Here is a 22,060-nt window from a genome sequence, read left to right as displayed (position 1 = left end):
CTCCCAGGCCCCCCCTCCCTCTCACTGTCTCCAGTGCAGTTAGGGGATTCTTTAAATATTCTCTTTGGCCAGCATTGAAGACTTGCCTCCAAGAAAAACACTGCTGAGAATGTTTTTATTTCAGGGTTTATGTAGTATTCTCTGGAAATTTCTTTCAGGGAGTATTGTAGCAGTTCTTCAAGATTAGATGATTGTCTGTGGCCAGCCAGTCTAAAAATAAAAAAAAGGTGGTGTTTTTTTTGTTTTTGTTTTTTTTTTGACAAAATTCAGTTCTTATTATTTAGTTCATTTTGTTATTTTTTTTTTCCTTGAGGACGTTGTTAGTAATTTCTACATGTTCACAGCAGTTCCTACTTCCAGCATTAATTCTGTTTTCAGGAAAGACAATAATTTGTGTTTTCCCTACATCATGACAGAATTGCCTGGCTGGTCCATAGGAATAGAAAACCGAACCCAGGGTTTCTCTGCATCCTCTTCGTGGGAGACAGGAAGTTCCACAGCAGAAAGTAAAGAAATCGATCTCACTGAAGAGTCCTTGGATGCCATTGTGTTGCTGCGCTGCGTCAGGCACCGTGCTTTGTGACTCTGGATGCCCTTTCCCCCCTCACCCCAGCACAGCGTTGCCGGCATCCCCCTTTCTGTCACATCTGCAGTCCTCCCAGCCCCCGAGCTGCTCTCTGGTCCTGTGAGGGGCTTCCTGCCTCCCCAACCCCCGTCCCACATGGCCCTGTCCCGTCAGCCCTCAGGGTGGAGAGGCCGCCTCACCTCACACTCGAGATGCTGATTGTGAGCGCCTGTGAATAAAGCACGGCCATGAAAACAAAGTGGATTCTGCGGGGCGGACCTTGAAATGGCTCAGGTGGAAAGTGGGTGGCACAGGCGCGCGGGCCCTCGTCCCGTGTGCTTCAGAGATCAGAGCCAGAGGTGTCACGTTGCTTTTCTTCCACTTTCTCTGTGTTAGCCCTTAGGGGTCTCGGCAAGCCCTCCTTGCACGGTGATAGAGAACACTGCAGCCAGCTTCAGGGCGCCGTCAGTGTGTCTCAGCCCAAGCTCCGCGTGCTCTGGCTGCAAGTCCGAGAGCTTCATGTTTCTGACAGCAGTTGCGTTAGCATAAAGTATCTTACCTTCAGGTATTCATCAGTGTAACCTGGATTTGATTTGTCTGGAATCTTTCAAGAGCTGTCTTGAGTTGTTTTTCATTCAGATACCCACTAGTAGGTGTTGGAGATTCTGAACTCTGTCCCTGAGCTAAAAGCAATTGCAAACTCAGATGTGAATGCTGCCAGTCCTTGAATAAGTACCAGCCGTGAATCAGGCTTTGGTGATACTGCTCGTTTTTGGAGAAGGGAGCTATAAAGAATACATTAGATCTTAGACATTTTTTTTTGAAAACTACAGTTAACATTGTTCTTTTTGCTACCTGATACTGTGTATGTGTGAACCACACAATACCCTTCTAAAATTTATTTCATAGATAAACTTGACCAGACCGGGAGTGGTGGGGCATGCCTGTAATCCTAGCTCTGGGAGGCTGAAAACAGAAGGATCACTATGACTTCAAGCTGCGCAGTGAGACCCTATATAAATACAGAGATATACTTGACCTTAGCCAGAGGGCCCAGAAATTATTAAAAAAAAAAAATTATTTTCTAGATAATGAGTTTTAGGAAAAATCTTTCAGGATTCCCTTTAGCAGGGAATGAGAAATGACCAATTCCAACTGATTTTCTCAATTGAAATAACAGCTTGCTTGTAGATTCACAGTAAGCCTATTCATTGGTTCTTTTTTAATTGGCCTTTAATTTTTTTTCTTTTCTTTTTTTTTTTTTTTTTGCTTTTATTTCTTTGAAAGAAAATTTCTCCACCTGAATATTAAAAAATTTTATATTTAATGACTGACTGAGCGCTGCTGGTCTTGTGTTGTACACACAGCTCATTCTTGGGTAGAAGGACAGAAAGCAGCACTCGCAGCCACAGCACTCGGCTTGCGTCTGTGTTGGTTATGATAGTGTCTGCTTCATCTTCTGCTGCCGAGTGATCTTTCTGCCATTTATTTAGTTGCGTTGGAATTTGTTGCATTTATTTCTTTGGTTTCATTTTGATAAGAGAATTAGGCACTTATATTATTTATAAAGAAGTCGGGACTTCACATTTGAGTACAGTGCAAAAAGTTGAGGCCACTCAGGTCCTAGCTTAGCAGTATTTAGAAAGTGGCTCTCCTGCGCAGTTACGTTGCAGAGTGAGGTTAACTGCCAGCCCGTGTGCTGCTGTGACTTGTCTAGAGCTCATTGTGGGTGGTGTAGCTGCCATAGTGTGTGCTGTTTTCTCTCTGGTACTTAGTCTCCACCAGGGATCGTCTTTGCAGAGCAGCAAAGAGCTTGTAAGGATTCTGATGCTCATCTTCCCTGCCTTAGTTAAACAAATTGTGGTTCATTTTCACTTGCTTTCTACACCTCAGTAACAGATTAATCACCCAGGAGACATCACTACAATGTAGTCTCTGTCTCTGTGTGTCTCTGTCTCTGTCTCTCTCCCTCTCCTCTCTCCCTCCTTCCTTCTTCCTCCCTCCCTCTCCCTGCTCTATCTCTGTCTCCCCCTTCCTCCAATACAGGGAATTGAACCCAGGGCCTTCACAGTGAGCTAACTTCTCCAGCCACCACTGCCCCATTAAATTTTTTATTTACATACAGGATCTCACTAACTTGCCTAGGCTGGGTTGGAATTTGAGGTCTCCCACATCAGCCTCTGTGTGCTACATCACATCTTTGTGTACTGCAGTCTCCAAGTGACGTTCACTGGCCTGGCCCTGTGACCACCAGAGGGGAAGGCTGAGGGGAGAAACCACGCAGACTCACTAGGGGTACAGCAAAGCTTCTCGAAGGTGGTCTTAGTCATGGGGAACATTTCAAGACATGAACTGTTTTGTCAGGGGATCTGTAACAGCTAAATCCACTGCCCAATATGGTCACCGTACGTGGTGGCTGTGACTTGACACTTTTCCTAAATTGTTCACAGTCATAGTGCTTGAAATGCTGAGTTGTGAACTTGCATTCTGCTTCTGCTTTCCCACAATCCACAGCCCACACTTTCTCTAGCACGTACTTGCAGAGACAGCCTGGAGAGTATCGCTGTCTTCTGAGCCTGATCTTTTACAGCCATTCTGACTACGCACCACCTCCTGTGTTTTAAAGATTAGTGGGTAAATGTTGACTTTAACCTCGCATTGCCAGCTGCTAGCTGAGTGGCCCTGAGTAAGGCCTCAATGCAGGACCTCAGCTTCCAATCCCTCGGAGCTGGAAAGATTATTGAAGTAAAGTGCTCAGTAACAACCAGGGAAGAGACACTGCTGCCGCTATCCAGCAGGCACCCGGGCACACACCACCAGCCTTCATTAAAGTCACCTTACGTGGGCTTGACGAGAACACGCTGAGGGAAGAGGACACACAGGTCCCATCGCCGGTGATTCTTTTGGGATGATGTCTCTGGGCTGGGCTGCACCTCCTCGGGGAACGCAGGAAAGAACAGAGCAGAAAGTGGGGAGAGGCGGCTTCGTGGGCCAGGGTGCTTCCCCACGTGATGAGAAGGGCTGGGAAGAAGCGGCTGCGCAGCATGGTGGGTACGCGGACACCGCTGAGAGCTGTATGCTTCAAAGATTCCTGTATTTGGTGATTCTCAGTCCAGCCCATAAAACTGTACATGACAGATTGCTTCACTGAGGCAGGTACTACATCCCCAAAACATGTTGTGTCTTTAAAGGGACTTTGTGGAATTTTGGGAAGCATTTCTCAGTGTTCTGAGATGTGTAGAAATACAAAGCGATGGCTTGTTTTGGAACAAATACTGCCTTGAAATGTGGCCAGTCCAAGCTGGCCTTCTTGGAAGACTGGACCCCTGTTTTCTGGCTCCAAAGTGCTTGGGACATAAGTACCTACTTCTTTTGCTATTAAAACTTACACTGTTGGCCTTGTTTGAAGTTCACTGTAATCTAAAAATCGCTTCATCACCACTCTCTGTTATTAAGCACATGGTGACTATTCCAGTTTATAACGATGTGTCACGTGTCCCTGCAACACAGCGGTAGCTAATGTGCTCCATGTTTCACAGCTATGAAGAGCCAGAGTGGCTGAGCCACGGCCTGCCTTCTGCACTGAGCCAGCGCATTCCATGCCCAGCTGGGGAGGGATCAGGGTGGAAGCTAAACAAAGCCATGTACACACTTGCAGGCTCTGTCTGGCTTTGCAATCAGAGAAAAGTCACCCTAATAACTGAGGCAAAGAATCTGTAAAGGGTAGGGAGAAATGCGTTATGATTTGATTTTTATAATTTTGTTAGCTAAAAATAGTAAATGAGTAATAATTTACTTTTATTTTTCTGGCAGTAAAGAAACTGAAATGTTGGATATGTTTCTGTACCTTTCGGACACCCTACTGGTCAGCCTTTTGCACAGTTTTGAGGGAGGATGAGGGATGAACCTGTAGCAAAGACAAAGCTAGCCATCGCTGCACAGCTCGTGTCAGCAGGAAGTAGGCACATATCTGTTTTATGGATGGGGAAAGCGAGGACTAAAGTTTACCTTTAAATTGTGTCCAGTTGACTACACCAGTTAAATCTGTGCTGCGGATTTCTGTACTATCTGGTATTCAGTTAACTGGTGTGTGTTAAGTACTCCAGAAAGCCTTTTGCGCGCAGCGTCGTGTAGGCTTCTACCTGGAAAGAGGCCCTGTCCCTAGCAGTCCGTTCCCACGAGCACACTTGATAACCAAGCTGTGCTTGACCTCCACAGTGTGCCCTGGAGACAGGCCTAGAGCCAGGGTTGGGCAGGCTGGTGACTTCAAACTTCCGAGTAAACTCAGTGTTAGAATTACACAGTAGTTTTGTTCATCAAAAGATATGCGTGTTAATAAATGAACATGATCCCTAATTCTTGAATTTAGTTAACTACATGTTTTAGTTATAGTTTCCATACCAGTTGTTAATTAAAATAGCTTGGTATTGTTTCCCTCTCCTTTTAAAAATTTTTTCTGGAAAATTAAAAATTAAGCACACCTCACTTAGCATTTTTGCTTACAGAATACCTTTTGAATAAGTTTTATCTTAGACACTAAAGATAATTTGTTAGGCAGTGAAGAAAATGTTAATGAGGTGAATGTTAAGAAAAAGCAGTGGCGTTGGCACTAGTTGGGATGGTGGCCTCCTCCACCACCATTTTCCAGTTGTTCTCTGGGGAGCAGGAAGCTGACACCACCGGGCATGGGAGCTGGACGATGCCCCTCCACACGTGCACGGGTTACAGACCTGTCTTTTCACGTCAGGAAGCCTCCCTCGCTCTGCAGCAAAGTTGAGAACAGGAGGCTGCCAGTCTAGTGCAGTCTGCCTTCCTCTGAATTTTGCTGTGAACCTAAAACTCCTAAAAAGACTCACTTTTTAAAAATAGTTAAAGCAAAAAAACTTATACTCTCCATCAATACCTTAATTTATACACAAGAATGCTGTAGGTTTTTATGCTCCTGTTCATAACAAAATTAGCCTCACAGAGTAGTTCCAGAGCCTATAAAGTTCTCCCTTCCTCACTGACCTGGAAGTTGTGTCCAGTGTAACAAGGCAAGAAATAAAATATGCACACATGTTGGGAAGGCAGAGATAAAGCTGTTTCAATTTGCAGAGGATGTCATTGTCCACATGAAAACACCCAACAAGCTGTCTTGTTTAAAGTTCTTACAACTAGCAGATTGAGCGAAGTTACAGAGTTCAAGGTCAGAGCACAAAACTTACTGGAATCCTGGCAGGGGACAGCTGGGGTCCTGATTTCCCAGAATGCTTCATGTACAAGCACCATCCGAAACTGAAATATTTACATCTGCCGAAACATTTCAGGACTGAAAGCTTACAAAAGAAAGCAGTGAAGACCTAAATGAAAGGCCAGGGGTGCTCTGCTCCTGAGTTGGAAACCGCCGTATCGTTGAGCTGCTTTCCCGTTTTGATCTGTAGACTGAGTTACTCCAGGTCACAGGCTTACAAGAGTTCACCATGGGTATGGCACACCAGCCCTTGGACCAGGGCACTTCTGGTGGTGTTTTGCTGGGAGCAGTGCTGGGGTTCACTCTAAGGCACATTCCCAACATTTATTTTTATTTGTTGTCTTTTTTTTTTTTTTTTTTTGAGACAGGGTCTCACTGTTCTGTTCAGGCTGGCCTTGAACTCACTTTGTAGCCCAGACTGGCCTCAAACCTGCAGCCGTCCGCTTGCCTCAACCTCCTGAGTGCTGGGATTACAGGTGTGCACCACCCTGCCTGGCTTGCTTGCTTTTATTCTGAGACAAGGTCTCACCAGCTTGCCCAGGCCGGGCTTGCGTTGTGGGCCCTCTGCCCCTGTCTCCCACTGCGCACAACCATACCTGGCGTAGAACAAGCATTTCTGCAAAAGAAGAACAAAGTTGGAGATTCGGGTGTTAAAGGAGTCCAGATGAGGGATCAGTGAGAAGGCTCGGTGAGCTATATTTATGACTTTTCAGGCTCAGATTATCCACAGGAAAGTGCTTGCAAGGTCAGGTGTAGCACAGAGGCCTGGGACAGACAGCACAGCTCTTCCCTCAGGAGCTGCCACCAGGTGTGGAGGTGCTTGCATCTCAGACCTGCCTCCCTGTTTCTGCATAAAGCACTTTTCCTGGCTTCTTTCGGTTCTCCACTTTTAGGCATTACCTATGTATAGACTTCTGTGGGAAATAAAGATGGAGCAGTAAGTTGGGTGTTGGGGGAAGACACCTGTAACCTCGGCCGCTCAGAAGGCTCGAGCTGGAGGATCACAGGGTTGAGGGCAAGGTGCACGACTTAGCAGCTTAGTAAGGCCTTGTCTTGACATTAAAAATGTGAAGGCTGGGGCTGCAGCTCAGTGCAAAGGCCCTGGTTGAGCCTCCATTGCCATGGGGTTGGTTGGGGTAGATAGAAAATGTGATTCTATAGTTGTCTTTTGCTATTGGCCTTACTCCCCTCTCAGCCATCTGCTCAATATGGCATAAGTTTTTACTTACCATTTTGTGTGTGAACACACACATATGTTAGATCATGTAATTACTGTGGCTTGGGCCACCTACTCTACTATGATTGTTGAATTTCTGCTAAATTTTTGCTTGCTTTCCGAGTTAATAACTGAGAGTTTGATGGCTTTTTCCTCATACCCACCATCAGCTGACCCTCCACCAAGTACCCAAGTTACAGTTCTTCTCTCAGATGTGTGTATAGGTCAGGTCATTTCCATTTTCTTTTTTGAAAACACCACTTACAAATTCCTTGGTGATTTTGTCCACTCAAAACTCACATCCACAGGCTCATGGACAGAGGCACACTTAGACTTCCCACCCAGCATTCCCTTTCTGTGTGGTCTCCGTGTCCTTCGCAGGAGCCTCTGCTCAGTGGGTGGATGTGAGACCCCATACTACGGCAGCTGGACGCCAATAGGTGTGGCCAAGTGGACGCCAATTACCTGACAGATGGGGGAGGGGCAAAGGAGGTCCACGTGGCAGTATTTGCCTGCCTTTTTCTTCTGGGCTGACAAGCGTCCACAGGGAGACTGGCCAGCATCCTCTCGGGCCGTCCCTGACGGTGTGTGTCAGTGAGACCACACCAAGCAGGCCTAGGGTCTGTCCCTGTCAGCCTCTAAAAAGCCACCCTGACCTTATTTCATCTTGCTCTGGAGAGGGCAGGCTGTGGCGGAGATCACTCCTTTTCATCCCTGCCAAGCCCCATTCTCACAGATGTTTGGCTCTCCCAGTTTCTTGTGCTGCCTGGGAATTTGCAATGCAATTCAGTGATTCCTATTTTCTTCTTTCTCCAGACATGCGAATTTCCACCCTTCCCAGTGAGTCACCACGCACACATCCACTCTACAGTGTCTAAGTTACTGTTGTATTTTTGTCTTCTCTGGCCTCTTTTCCTTTTCCCTTCAGTTTGTCCCTCTGGTTCCAGAAAACAGTAGAGAGGCAGCATGCCCACCTTGCTGTGCTTGCTGTGAAGTCAGCTTCCCTTCTGTGCTGAATTCGATGCTGCCCCTGGCTTCCATGTAATAGCAGCATCGTTTTGTAGTTGAGCTCGCTGCAGTTCGCCGGCCTGACATTGCCCTGCAGGGTGCAGAGGCAGAGAGGTGAGAACACCATCTCTGCCCCTGGTGTGGAAGTAGCTGCGCAGTCAGCCCAGCACTGTGGGGAGTGTTTCTCTAGTCGCCGTTCAGACTAAAGTAGTTTGTAGGTGAGTTCATCAGCAGTGTGAGTTGATGCATGATAATTCTCAAAAGTCCAAAAAGACCACTTTTACTGTCCATGTGTCACTACTAAATGCTGAGAATTGTTGCAGTAGGTGCTAATTTTTTTTTTTTTTTTTTTTTGAGGAACTGGGGATTGAACACAGACCCTTGCACTTGCCAGGGAAGCACTTATTCTACTGAGCCATCGCCCCGGCCCCAGGCTAAAATAATTTTGTACCCATTTTAAGGGCTGTAATCAGAAGTTGGTTTTCTACTGTTGTGCATCCTCACCACTTACTTTACTTAACTTTTCAGTTTTTTTGCTTTATCAGATATTTTATGGGAGATATGTTGTTTAAATATTTTCTTGTTTGTTACAACCCTACCTGTGACCTTACAAAGTGGATTTTCCCTGTTCTGAACAGTCTGATAAGGCAAAAGTAGCTTTGGCTATCAAAACTACTTAAGCCAGAGCTTAACACTAGTTTTCTGATTTGAGGAATTTAATAAATTACTGTTTTCTGCTATCTTAGGCAATATGAATTCTGGGGAGTGCACATAAAGTTACATGTGTCAGTTTACTTATCAGAATTCTACTGGAGCTCTCTTGTGGTTTTATTTTCTTAACATTTAGAAGGGAACAAATTGGCTTGAGCTTTCTCCTCAAGGCTGTTTAAAGTCACTTGACATTTTAATGTGGCTTTTATTTGAACTGTGGTGCCACACACTTTTTTAAGCCTAGCTCCTGGCTTCTCTCAGGCACGCCGTGTTCCCTCCGTGCCCTTTCACATTGCCTCATGTCTGAAAATGGACCTCTTTGTACATGTTAATTCCATTATGAACTTTAGAGAACCACACATATTGACCTGTTTCTCTGAACATGATCAAATACGATGGCCGATAATAGTAATAAAGTAAATGTTTTTTAATCTTTTTTACCACTACCCATAAAGAGTGAGACAAACCTGATCTGAGTATAAAGCTACCAGTTTTCTAATACCTTGATCATTCAATTCATTAACAAAATTTCCCCCAGTGTTTTTTATGAATTAAAAACGAGGGAAAGAACCTACATGAGAAAATGCTGCTGCTTACACAGCTGATCAAAGACTGAGTAGTTACACCAAACAGGATTCCTAGGATCACAGCTTGCTGTCCTCCATCTCTAATGGACACAGGTGCGCCCACACGGAGGTCCACTCTGTTCTGCCATGCTGCCCTCTCACCCAGAGCCACTGCTCTTCCGGTTGGGGCTGCTGATCAACTCTCCACTCTCTTGCTTCGCCCCGCACTGGTGGCTCAGCTCGCCGGGGTCCAGATGCTGTGCTGCCTGCTGCGTCTCCCCCTCTGCCCAGTCAGCACTCTCACCTCACCTCTTGCTTGTGGTACATCTGCTGGAGCCAAGAAGGAATGGATAGGCCTGACTCAGTCCTTGCCTGACGACTTACTCATGATATGTGACCCAGCTTTGAATGTCTGCTCACAAGTGCACCTTTTCTTTCTTCTCCTTGAATGAGTTCATTTGCCCCACACGAAGGTTCTCATAACATCCTTTGAGAGAAGTAGTTCCTACATGGCTTCCCTTTGTGCTTCTGTCCTGTGTGACTTGCCGTCACACCTTCATCCTGTGTGGCTTCCTTTTACATCTCCATCCTATGTGATTTCTCTTCATACTTTCATGCTGTGTGACTTCTCTTCCGGCCTTCATCTAATGTGTTTTCTCTTCATGACTTCATCCTGTGTGATTTTCCTTTATGCTTCCCATCCTGTTGGATTTCCCTTCATGCCTCCATCCTGTGTGACTTCCCTTAACGCTTCCATCTTGTTTGATTTCGCTTCATTCTTTCTATCCTTTGTGAGTTCTCTGCGTGCTTCCCATTCTGTGTAATTTGCCTTAGTGCCTTCATCCTATGTGATTTCCCTTCGTATCTCCATCCTAAGTGATTGCCTTTCGCGGTTCCCATCCTGTGTGGCCTCCCTTCATGGTTCCCATCCTGTGTGGCTTCCCTTCATTCTTCCCATCCTGTACGATTTCCCATCATGCTTCCCATCTCTAGGAGTCCCTTCCTGGTTCTCGTCTTGGTCCAAGAAGTTAATATTTGTAATCCCAAAGATACATTATTGGAATCCCACCAAGTTAAATCGAATCTATCACTCCCAGTGCAATCCACGGCAAAAGTAAAGACACTAAAACATATTTATAATTATTGGGGAGCCAAGGGGCACTAAGTCCAGCCATGAAGATGGCTTTCTGGAACAAAAAGGTTGACCCAGGGCCTCACCCAGTTTTATTCATTGGATGAGTGGCTTGAGGAGGAATGACTGAGAATTGTGGGAAGTAGGTGAGTACTGTAAACTGAGCTAGGTAGGTGGCCTACATTTACCTCTGCCATATGCAGAGAGGATATGCAGAGAAAGTAATCTACTTTATGCTATAGAGATAGTATCTGACGTTTTGGGGGGACTGGTACTTTAGCTTTCAAGCCCCAGGAAGTCATAGCTTCTATCTCGAGCCTTGATCCCAGCTGGTGGCGCGGAACATTGGCTCTTTGTCCTGTCTTGACCCAGCTCATGTTAGAGAGCAGCAGGTCTGGGTTACCAGGGAAACACGCCCGCCACCTTCAGAGACTATCACCAGCACCTCAGCTAGACCAATACACATTGCTTAAGGCCAAGTGAAGGATAAACAGCAGTCCTAGCCAGCTGTGTACATAACAATACGAGGAAATAGGGTCAGGCTCAGTCAAAATGGAGACAGTTGCTCTTCTTTCAAGGAGAGCTGCTCAGGTGGTCCTCCACACCCATCCTGTGTGGCTTCCCTTTATGCTTCTAGCCTTGTGCATTTTCCCTGGTCCTCTATACTGTGTGGCTTCTCCATGTCTCCCATCAGTTGTGGATGACTAAGTTTGGAGCTTTTATTCCAGGACCTGGCTGAGGTTTTTATTTGTGGTGGACTCTCATTAAATTGTTCATAAGTGAACAGACAGTGTAGTAGTTGAGTAAATAAAGGTACCTCTTTAAAGATCAGGTTGGTGCTGAGAATTGCATTCACCTTCTGTGTTCTGTTGTTACTTATCCCACTATTATACCCATTTACTAAGAAAAATACATTGTCCTCTCATGCTGCATGAAAGAGTTTTAAAGAAGCAAATATTTAAAACTGATCTCCCACCAACATTAGTGAACCTTAGAAACTAATAAATAGGAAGAATTGGGCTCATTCTTGATCACTTGCAGAAAGTAGCTTGTGCTTCAGGTGAAGCATCGTGGACCACTGGTTGGAAGAAATAGAAATCCAGTTTAAAATGAACTTGACTGTATATTTCAGTTTGATTACTTTAGCCGCAGGAGTCTGCCTCTGTAGAAACATTACCAGGGAGTTTGGGCATGAGACAGAGATGACTGTGGAATCTCAACATGGAATTAAAAATGAAAACATGCTTTTGATCATTTAAAAATGTGTGGATTAAAATAATAACAGAGTGGTAATGGCAGTAAAAAGGAAGGTGAAAGTTTGCACATTAGATGCTTTACTCTCAGAAGACACCTTCTGCTCTCCTGAAGGCACCAGCATCACTGGGAACCAAGTGCCAATCTGAAGAAATACTGCTTGGCTTGGGCTGGTGGTCTGTCTTCTCCCAGTGTGTTTTTAAAAACAATTACCGAGGAGTGTTTGTAAATGACTATAATTTGATAACTTGAAATTAATATATATTCATATATTTAAGAACAGGTTAAGTACTTGACTTCTCTGAGATAATGATTTATATTTCTAGTCATCATGAAACTTTTTCTTAACCAAGTATTTATTAGTATTCATAACTTTCACATGGCAGGGAGAGTCTGTAGGCATCTCAGTCCAGAGAACACAGTTGTTTCAGGTCTGCAGTAGGTCACTGGCCTTTGTTTCTTTCATCAGGTATGTTGTCAGGGTGACTGTAGGCAGTCATTGCCCACACAAGCCTAATGAATATGTCGTGTTGTTCTGCTTGCTGTATCCCTTCTAGGTACTGTGGTCTTTGGAGTTGGGTCACTGGATTTCTGAGGAGCCTTTTGAACTCTCTACCTACTTCCCAGCAGCTCCTGTAAGTCAGATGTTTTCTTTTCTTATGATAAATGCAGTTTTATTTGCTTTGGAAATCATTATAATCATAAATTCAACTTACTAAGTTGAGTGCAGTCATGCTGAAATTAAAGACATAGCCATAGAATGTGATGCTTTTCATTGATTTATTAGATCATATTGAGAATGTGTTGATACTTTGTAAAATTGAAGAAAAAAGGTGGCTTAAGAAATTTTAGTTACGAAAGCCTTCAGAGTTGAGGAAAACAAAAGTAATTTTAAAAACTGTATTCTTGGGAAGGTAGCATTTTATCTTGCATACTATTTTAAAAACAAATGCCTTTACTATTAATAGAGATAGAACTGATAGGTATAAAAGTGGTGTCTTGTTAGCATTTTATTATAGCCTTCATATTGTGATGGTTTTCCTCAGTTCTGCTTTAGTTTTTCTGACTTGTGTTTCCCATGTTTAATGGGAAAGGTCCAGGTTGTATTTTTCTACAGATTAAGCAAGAATGGAGTGAGTCACTTGACGCTTGACTGGAAGCACAGTGGTGCAGAAGTCAGCTTTCGTTTTCAGGGCTGCTGGCTGCTTTGTGACAGCTAATTCTTTCAGATTGGTGTCTGAGCGCTTGGCCTGGCCACGTCTGTGCGGTGTGACTGCCTGAGTCAGCCTCTGGCGGTGACGTGGCAGGAGGCTCGGCAACGCTCTAGTCAGGGCTTTGTTTTGGTTTTCATTTTTCAGATTATTGTTTTGATTTCCTTTCAGCTTTGTAAATATTTTCTTAAGGAGAGAAAAAATTCCTCCCAGCAGGACTGTTTGTTTGAAATACTGGATAAGCAATTGAAGTGTAAAGTAAAAACACAAATTCCTCCCATTCTCCGTCAAGCAAGATTATATATAACTCTAAGTAGCATAGTAAGGTTTGTCTTTGAATTTTATTTTTCCTGCCTACCTGAGAAATTGATAGAATGGTCTGTTGTTCTCAGTTTTTTCTAGTTATCATTTTCTTACCTCAGAAACTTACTGTGGGCTGAAATTTTCCAATAATCAGGTTTCCTAAAACCAGAGGTGAATCAATTCTAGCCTTATTGAGTTTTCAGTCCTTCTCAAATGTCACAAGAGGAACAGTTCGCAGCTGGGAAGGTCCGGTGTGGGTGGGAAACACAGTATGGCAAATGGCCAGAGCCTGCAGGCTCTCGGGGGCCGCAGCCTGGCCCAGCTCTGAGCAGCGCCACCCCACCCCAGTGCTGAGGGACTCAGGGGAATGAATGCATACGAAAGCAGAATAAAGAAAAGGACTGCTAGGACAGGAAGACATGCACAGGAGGCGCTGGCTCCTTCTAGCTGTGCCTCAGAGTGACTGTGAGACCTGCTTCCAAATGCATTACGCAGATGTTCGTTAGCGCCCACTGTACTGCGAGGGCTTCCACAGAAGCTGAGTTGGGGAGACTTAGATTTTATGGCCCTGGGCGTGAAGCTGCGTCCTCACAAGCTTTCTGGGAGCTCTCGGGTAGCCGCTCACAGAAGGTTCTTCTTTCACATTCTGAAACACCTTTTCCTCTCAGTCTGCTGACGGATGTAAGAAACAAAATCTTACAAAGCCAAATTTTTTTTCTTAAATAAGTCAAATCTTGAGCATTATAGCTTTGTAAATGTCTCAGATGGAATGCTTTTCTCAAACACAAATTAAGTTTCAGCTTGGTCTATAAAATAAATCTAGATAGGTGAGGACATAGACTTGTTGCGATAGTGAGAAGACAGTGTCTGTGTTATATACTTATGTGTAGTTTCCTTCATTAAAGTCAAACTTTTTCGTGTCATGAGCACAGTTATTGTATAACCAGATTGTGGAACTTACAATATTACCATAGAAGTTAAACATAGTTATCCCACTTAATAAGTTATATTTAATTACTAAAAATACCTTCATATTTAACAGCCAGGCAGAATTTAAAAAGTACACTCTTCATATAAACTCAAATAGCAATCACCTCTATTAGTAATTTTAAAGATTCTGGAAGTTCATATCATATAAACTTGAAATATGTATTTGAGCATTAACTTAAAATTAAGCTGTCAAGATATATGTAAATATGCTATTTTTAAAATACAAATTTAAAGCACATACAGGAGTAAAAATGCACTATGTTTTTCCAAATATTAAACTGTAATAAGCACTTCTCAGCAAAATCCCTGAATATATCATATATTCTTATGGCTTGGAGAATTCTGTCTTTTCCTGGTAGTAGTGATGGCCAACTTCAGGGTACACAGCTATTTACACAGTCTATAAACAGTGCTTGGAGGAATGCGGCTCCAAGATTATCTGCTCTATGTAGCGTCAAGTGTTCTGTTTCCAGTTATTTACTGATAAACGCGCACATGACATCGCGGTTGTGACAGCAGAATCTGGGAGCTGTCATCTCTCCCAGCCTTAACTGATCTCCATGAAGGTGGGCCACCAGCCCACTCTACCAGGTTGTGTCTGGTGTGGGTCTCGCTTCGGCTTCTTGAGCCATGCAGGGTTAGTGATGCTGTGCTGGTCTCAGCCATGGTCAGGAGCTTGCAGGGTGGAAGCTGCCTGCGGTGAGGGCGGAGACAGCATGTGGCCAGCCCTGCGTTCAGTGCTTCGGACCTGCCTCTGGAATGGTACAGGACTCTTCCAGGGTGGCTTCAGCACTTAGAAATCTGCGGGCCGGATCATCATGGTGGTGGCCTTGAGCGAGTAGCCTGACCCCTTCCAGTAGTACCACTTAATCCCATTGAACTTGTTCATGTTCTGCCTTTGTGGATAGTACATTCCATTCAAGTTAGATGGGCCACATGCATCAAACCACCAGCCTGTGAAAGCAGAACATAAAAGGAGTCAGGAGCGAGGTCAGGCTGACTGCACAGAGCGCTGCTTGGCTGAGCTGGTCATCGCGACCTGGACCCTCAGCAGGCACACACAGATGGCATGCCATGGGACGTGCTGTGTGAGCAGGAACATGGCCCCTACGTGGGCCCCATGCCATCCTACTTCCGTGGTGGCACGTGTCCTTATGAACTGGCTTGCCTTTTTCTTGTGCTGTGGGAATGGCCTGTCACCCCTGGGCATCTGGGTGGTAGACACAGTGCAATTGGAAGTAGGGCTAAGTGGGCCTCACAGGGGCCGTGGAGCGCGCCAGCCCGGCTTACTTTCCTGCAGCATGTGGGCTGAGCTGTTCGGGCTCCCCTCTATCAACAATTGTTTTGGTTCAAATAGAAGCCAAATGTTAAGCACTCAGTGGAGCTTGATGGGGAGGAGCCCAGCTGCCTCCGTGCAGCAGGCCGGCACAGTAGGTGGGCAGGGTCCAGAGGACGCACCCCTTCTATGTGTGTGAGTTGAAATGAGTCTTCAGTGCCTGATGTGGGGCTCCATTGTATGATACCTCTGAGCCGAATGCTTGGATGACAAAGAACAGTAGCACAGCTTTAGTCATGGCTCAGCAGTTAATAAAATAAGTCAAAGTGAATGAAACTCAATCTGGTACCTAGGAAGTGGTATTAGTATAGTTTTTACCACATCTGTAAACTGTGATTCCTTAAAACCGCCCTGCTGCAGAGGTGGGAGTGGTAGTGCACACCTGTCACCTCAGTACTTGGGAGGCTGGGCTGGAGGATCCAGTTCAAGACAGGCTTAGCAACATAGGAGACCCTCTGTCACACCAACAAACACATAAACAAACAAGCAAGCATCTGATTTTAAAAACCCGGGAGTGTGTGGCCCCATCAGCACCTGCCTTCTCCCTGCTGACAGCCCTTGGTGCGAGGTGATTGAGATGAGGAGAGCCGACAGTGTTGCCCGGAATAGTCAGGAGCATCAGACTGCTGGCACAAGTCTGTCTGCACATCTCACGCCCCCAGACCACGCTCTCTGTGGTCTCAACCCCGGAAGGAGTTGGGCCTCCTGCAGCCCAGACTGTTCTTTTCTCTGTGGGGCTGCTTTTCTTCTCCCTGTCTTTTCCGCAGCTCCAATCTCAGCCCTTAAATCTTGATCCGGGTAAATAAATATGTTGTTTCCTTGGATATGTGTGCAACCTCCTAGTCTCTGGAGTCACACACGGCCCACGGGTGGTCTGGGAACCTCCAGCCTGTCAGGCACACGGGCCCGGAGTGTGGGAATGGGGGACAGGAAAGAGGATTAAGAGTGTTTGTGCCCCCTTGTCAGTGACTTTAAAGAAGATTATTGTGGTGGGAATGAGGGAGACCAGACGTTTTTTACAAAATCAAGTAATAACTTTTCTGTATGTGAAATAATGACTTGAGGGAAAATCCACGGCACCAAGCAGTGACTGTATTATCTCAGGAACCAGAATTGAAGTTTTAAGAGGGCCCAAGTCCTGCAGTAGTCAAGACCTGAAATTTAAAGTTGGGAAAATGACTGGGTTTCACTTATTGCCATAAATAAGTCCTCCCCTTGATTGTCAGCATTTCCTACGCAAAGTGCGAGTGTACCGTGAGCGTCCGTCCTGCGCCTGTCTAGTGCATCACCTGACCTGCATAAGAGACGTCAGCCACAGCTCCAAGCTTTGCTTTGCGCTGGCGAGCAAAGGTCCGTTTTTCCTAAAATAACTTTTACTCTCTCCTCATTAAACTCTGCTGATTCCTGTTGGCACTCTTCCTGGTGCTCCTTAAAATCTGTTAGTGTTTCTAAGAACCAATTAGACAGCATCTGTCAGTCTTCTTTCTTATCTTGGTCATTGCTAGCTAGTGTGTGTTACTTCATTCCTAAACTTTAAAATACTAGAAGCACAAGTTGTCTAACAGTTGTTTCTTCTCAGCTTTTAAATGTTTCTGAGCCCAACCCACAGCAGTCTACTTGGGGAGTGCTTTCTGTTTTAAAATAGTCAGGGTAGAAAGCAAAAAAGGCCTTAATTTAAAGTTAACAATCACTTACTCTGGTGCACTGAAAAAGCAAGTTGCTTAGATTCTTTGTATTTGTATTTATATTTGCTGTGTGTTAATAAAATATATATGAACTAAAAATTGCTTTTTTAACATTAACATATCCATAAGAAATACAGCAAAGTGAAGAGACATGTTCTAACATGTTCTATCCAGCAAACACAAACTCGAGAGAGCCCAGAGTGTGGACTGTCCCCTCTCCTTGCCAAGGGTGGGTCCTTAGGGGACACAGTTGACCTGCTGGCAGTTCTCACTCACTATCACATTCTGTCTTCAAACCCAACAGTCTAAAAAACAAAAAAATGTACCTGTGTCCGGCTAGTTTATCTATGTATGAAGTTTTGGACCATCTCCTGTCACAGCTGGAAGCCCCAGTGGCTCACCTTTCGTGCTGTGAAATGATCCAGGACAAAGAGGAAGACAGAGTCATCCCTACCTCCCGTGAGCATCTGTGAGCATTTGCAGATACATTTGTCGTTGTCGGCGTCCTTCGTGCTAAAATCATTTCCTGGTTGGCTTATGCTGCTTATTTTGCCGGCTGTGCCTGTGAGTCCTTTAAGGTGAATCCTGTAAGCAAAGGAAAAAATAAGATGGAATTGGCTTGAGTTGTTGATTTGCTGTAGTGGAAAATTTTCATAGTGAAGAATTCCATTGTACAGAAGCAGTTCTGTGCTGTCGGTGCACTGCAGTACCTACTCTGGACAAAACATTTTGCACTGCTGTAAACAGGAACTGACTTATCATCAAATCCCTTGGCAAAGAGGGCTGTTTTCATGACAACTTCAGCACATATCACTTGCACACGTATCAGCAGGCCCTGTACAGCCCTATACTTCATCATCCTGCTGCCTTCAGATAAGCAGAAGAGGGAACTGCAGCCCAGCAGCAGCCACCCAGGTCTCTGGTTTGCACCCCATGGAAAGTACCAGATGCGAACCGGGTGACCTCCAAGACACTGTTTTCAGCAGGGCTGGGTGTGAGGTGGAGGGGACATCAGACAAGGAACGGTTACTGTGGCTGGAGTGGCAGCAGGTGCAGCTGTGGGCAAATGACCCTAGTGTTGCTCTGCCTTGTTTCCATACAGCACTGTAATCCCATCAGCTCTGAGAAAGGAAAGAAGGGCCTGCTAAGGCAGCGTGTGCTGTTAGGGTGTCACGGCAGCATGCCTGCCATCAGCCAGCTCGCCCAACGAGGAGAACCTAAAGAAAGGCAAGAAGGGTGCACAAGTTTTGAAAAGATTGAGCTTTTCTGGAGTTTCGTGTGCAAGTGGTCAGGTGTATCTCAGAGCTTGCTCACATGCAGTGGCGGTGGCGTCTGCGACAGTGGGGCCTGTGATGTCGATGTTGGCGCTGGGCGGGGCTGGTGCGCCACGTCCCCATGTTTCAGGGGAGATGCAGACACACAGAAGCACAGCCACAGATCCAGAGTCCTGCAGTGGCCGCAGGGTTCTCCTGTATGCTTGTCTTCGTGAAACCTGCTGTATTCACTGAGCATCTCGGAAGCATGTTGCTTTGGAACTAATATAATTTACAAGAATGCCTGTTGGAACAAAGTGAGAAGACAGGCAAGGCCCTCTCGGTTCCAGGCACTTAGCTGATCTATGTGTCGAGTCCCATGAATCCCCAGAGCCAGCCACTATGTCACTACGTGAGAGGTCAGAACCAGGCCAGAGTCCAGCCTACTAAGTTGTAGAGCTGAGACTTGCACCGGTATGCTACCTTCCGAGGCTTCCATCCTAGGTCACTTCACAGAGACATTTGCTTGTGGCAGAGGAAGGTGGGAAGGTGTCACTGGAGCCCGTGCAAGGCAGTTCCCTGCCTGTGGCTCCTGGGTGACTGCCAGGTCAGTGACTCAGACATACTTTCTTTTAATGCAGCAGCGCTAGGTACTTCGCATAGCGCTGACTGAACTTGTGAATGTCAGCATTTTCCTGTATGTTTGAAAAGTGCACCAGGCTGGCCCAACCTCTGCTGCTTGCTGCAGACCTAACACGGTAGGTTCGCTCAGGTGGCGCTCTGCCCCCCTGCAGGCTCTCCCTGAGGACCTGAGCAGGGCCCGGCCGGGCCATCTCCCTGGCTGCGCCTCTGCGCGCCTGTCCTGGCTCCCTGCACAGTCTGCCCCCGTGCAGCTCGTGACACTTCCCTACTGGCAAGCAGAGTGGGGAGATGCTATTTTTATTACTGCCTATTTGAAATCTGTAGCTTTTGGTCTTTGATGATGGCCCACTGGTTTAAAGTAGTTTCATTTACAGTTTGATTATCAGGAACAACCTTTTTTTGTTTCTGTCCCTTTCTTCTATTCTCATTTCTCTTCCTCCTTCTTCTTTCTCCCTTCCCTTCTCCTTTTCTTGCTACTCTCCTCCTCCTCCTCCTCCTCCTCCTCCTCTTCCTTCCCTCCACCCCTTCTTCCCTTTTTCCTTCTCCCCCTCCTTCTTCCTCTCCTCTTTCTCCTTGTCCTCCTTCTTGCCTCTTGCAGTATGAAGGATGGAACCTAGACGTTTTACACCTGCTCACATCCCCACTCCGTGCCCCTGTTCAGCACCCTGATCCTTCTTGGCTTGTCCTAAATTTCATTTCCTTTTTTGCTGTTATTATTGTTGTCTTTGAGATGGGCTGTTACTAAGCTGCCCAGGCTGGCCTGACCACAGTGCCCGGGTTACAGATGTGTACCACCATGCCCAGCTAACTTCGCCACACTCCTGAGCTCACTTTGCTTTTGTGTGACTTGAGTGTCTGCAAGAATACAGCGAAAAGGCGATGGGACACTTAACAGTCACTCTCAAAAGACCTCTGAATGGTTTATAAGAAGTGACCAACTTTTAGGGCTGGCCAGATAGCTCAGTGGACTAAAGCACCTGCTTAGGCAAGGTGCAGGCGCCGGTGTTCGATCCTGAGCACCACACATTGTGCTGGCCCTGCCCCCAAGGCGTACTGAGAAGGCGACTCACATGGGGCATGGTGGTTCATGCCTGTAATCCCAGCACTTGGGAGGCTGAAAACAGGAGGAGCACTATGAGTCCGATCGGTGCAGTGAGACCCTGTAGACACTGTACTAAATACATTTTTTAAAAGTGACCAATTTTTAAGGGTTAATATACCAATAGCTTCCGGTTTATGAAAAAGAATTCTATCCTGTTGGTACTGCATATATTCATTTCTTAGCACATGCACTGTTCCGTTTTCCAACATTTGGGGAACATTTCCTAAGGGGCAAAGCACACCATTCGTATTCTGAAACATTTGTAGACACTGAAAGTTTTAGTGACATCACTAATATTTTGTCACATCAAACACTGTGATTTATTAGTACAGAGATATTTATAGAATATGTTTTCTATTGCTAAAGAAATTGAATTTTAAACAAGTGTCTTTTTCTAGGATTTTTTTTTTTTTTTTTTTTTTTTTTTTTTTTTTTTGTGGAACCGGGGATTGAACTCAGGTTCTTGTGCTTGCCAGGGAAACACTTATTCCAGTGAGCCATCTCCCCGGCCCCATGTGTCTTTTTCTAAATGGGGTATCCAAAACCTGATGGCATTCTAAAGGAAATGTCCACTAAGAACCATCTTAGTTTAGAATTTCTTCCTAACATCAGCATATGAGGGTAATGACCCATTCTGTTAAATCTTCTTACACAAACATCTAATCCTTAATTTTTTGTGTCTCCTTTTTTAAGTTCCTCTTTTGTAGATTCTTAACTGTTGCCAGTTGAGAAAATATTTAGCTTGGAGGTGACACAGTGAGAACCGCTGGCGTCTTGGCATCCAGTGGGGCTCTGGTCTTTGGGGGGCAAGTGGGCCTGCTGCCCTGTCTTATACACGTATCCTGGCCTTCCAGGAGCCCTGCTTACCATACTGAGGACTGAGAGATGGGCCTCGCCGACATCAGGCTTCGCCTGTCTGCAGGCACACTTCTGAATCGGAACCCAAGTCTGAAGCTGTGGCATGGTCCTGGCACATGGTTCAGGCCCTAGGACTCTGGCCTGTGTCCCTGTTCTGTCCTTCGGGCCCCTCCCTGGGGCCCCTGGGCTGTTCACTCTATGCTTCCCTGCAGGTGGAGCTGGGCACTGGTGAGGTGGGCCTGGCTGAGGACAGCCGCCTCCTGCACCATTCCTGTGAGCGGCCCTTGAGCGGGCTCGACACAGGTGTTGCACAGCCCCATGGCTACCCAGGGCTACTGCTCAGGCTCCTGCAGAGGAGTGCTGGTGACAGCTGCCCCAGCCCCTTCCTTAGTGCCCGCGGCCCACATCCCAGCCACACTCCTGCACTGGAGACTGTTGGCCTCTGTGCTGTCTGTGTGTAGCATATCAAGTGCTGTTCCCCTTTGGCATTCTTTGAGTGGTGTTTTACAGCCAGAAGGGAAATTCTCTGTCCAGGTCACACGTACTACCGGTTATTGCCACCACATGGGTAGGAGCCCAGGAACCCAAAGGGACGCTGTGGGTCGGGTGCTGCACTCCAGAGCACAGCAGTTGCCTGATTTTTCCATTTTTATACTTGCAGGCAATCCTCACTTTGGGATTAAACACAGTAATTAATGTGTTTAAACTTCAAACAGTAGCTTAACTTTTAGTCCCTTGGGGAGAAAGTTGTCTGTTACGATAATAGGGACACACAGCATTCACTCTGTAGGCTGATCTGTGTAGCATAGACTTTTAGGAAACACCCCAGGCAGAAAACCTTCTAAACCAAAGTTAGAGTTTAAAAGTAAGGAAACACATTGGCTAAGCAATGGCCGTGACTCATCCACATGGCTGACACTGACAAAGGTTCTACAATCTGAGGTACAGGCTCTTAGGATAAATCCTGCAGGGATTTCACTGACCTTATCAGACCC

At 45.8% G+C, this 22,060-nt stretch overlaps 2 protein-coding genes across 8 annotated transcripts in view; one reads left to right on the top strand and one right to left on the bottom strand.

The window, feature by feature from the left end:
* Mcph1 (microcephalin 1) overlaps window positions 1–22,060 on the top strand; it is a 194,755-nt gene that overhangs the window by 72,379 nt on the left and 100,316 nt on the right. For 6 of the 7 annotated variants that reach the window (XR_002818332.1, XR_002818331.1, XM_023702611.1 and 3 more), the window contains one exon: window positions 12,243–12,320. Coding sequence is in view for 5 of the 7 variants with exons in the window: in XM_023702611.1 (XP_023558379.1) it covers window positions 12,243–12,320 (78 nt within the window). In the remaining 2 variants the exon portion in view is untranslated. Of the gene's footprint in view, window positions 1–416; window positions 579–12,242; window positions 12,321–22,060 lie in introns of those variants that run through there. The other variant, XM_023702613.1, reaches the window with a different exon arrangement.
* The window catches only part of Angpt2 (angiopoietin 2), a 52,459-nt gene continuing 42,816 nt past the window's right edge, over window positions 12,418–22,060 (bottom strand). The window contains exons 8-9 of the mRNA XM_004642506.2: window positions 17,665–17,795; window positions 12,418–15,143 (exon numbers count right to left, since the gene is read on the bottom strand). Coding sequence (XP_004642563.1) covers window positions 14,983–15,143; window positions 17,665–17,795 — 292 coding nt within the window. The 3' untranslated portion in view covers window positions 12,418–14,982. The remainder of the gene's footprint in view (window positions 15,144–17,664; window positions 17,796–22,060) is intronic.

The sequence above is a fragment of the Octodon degus genome, unplaced genomic scaffold, assembly GCF_000260255.1.
Source record: "Octodon degus isolate 3935 unplaced genomic scaffold, OctDeg1.0 scaffold00155, whole genome shotgun sequence".
In the NCBI taxonomy this organism is placed as follows: Eukaryota; Metazoa; Chordata; class Mammalia; order Rodentia; family Octodontidae; genus Octodon; species Octodon degus.
Note: the sequence above shows the minus strand (reverse complement) of the source record. Positions and strands in the feature narration are given on the sequence as shown.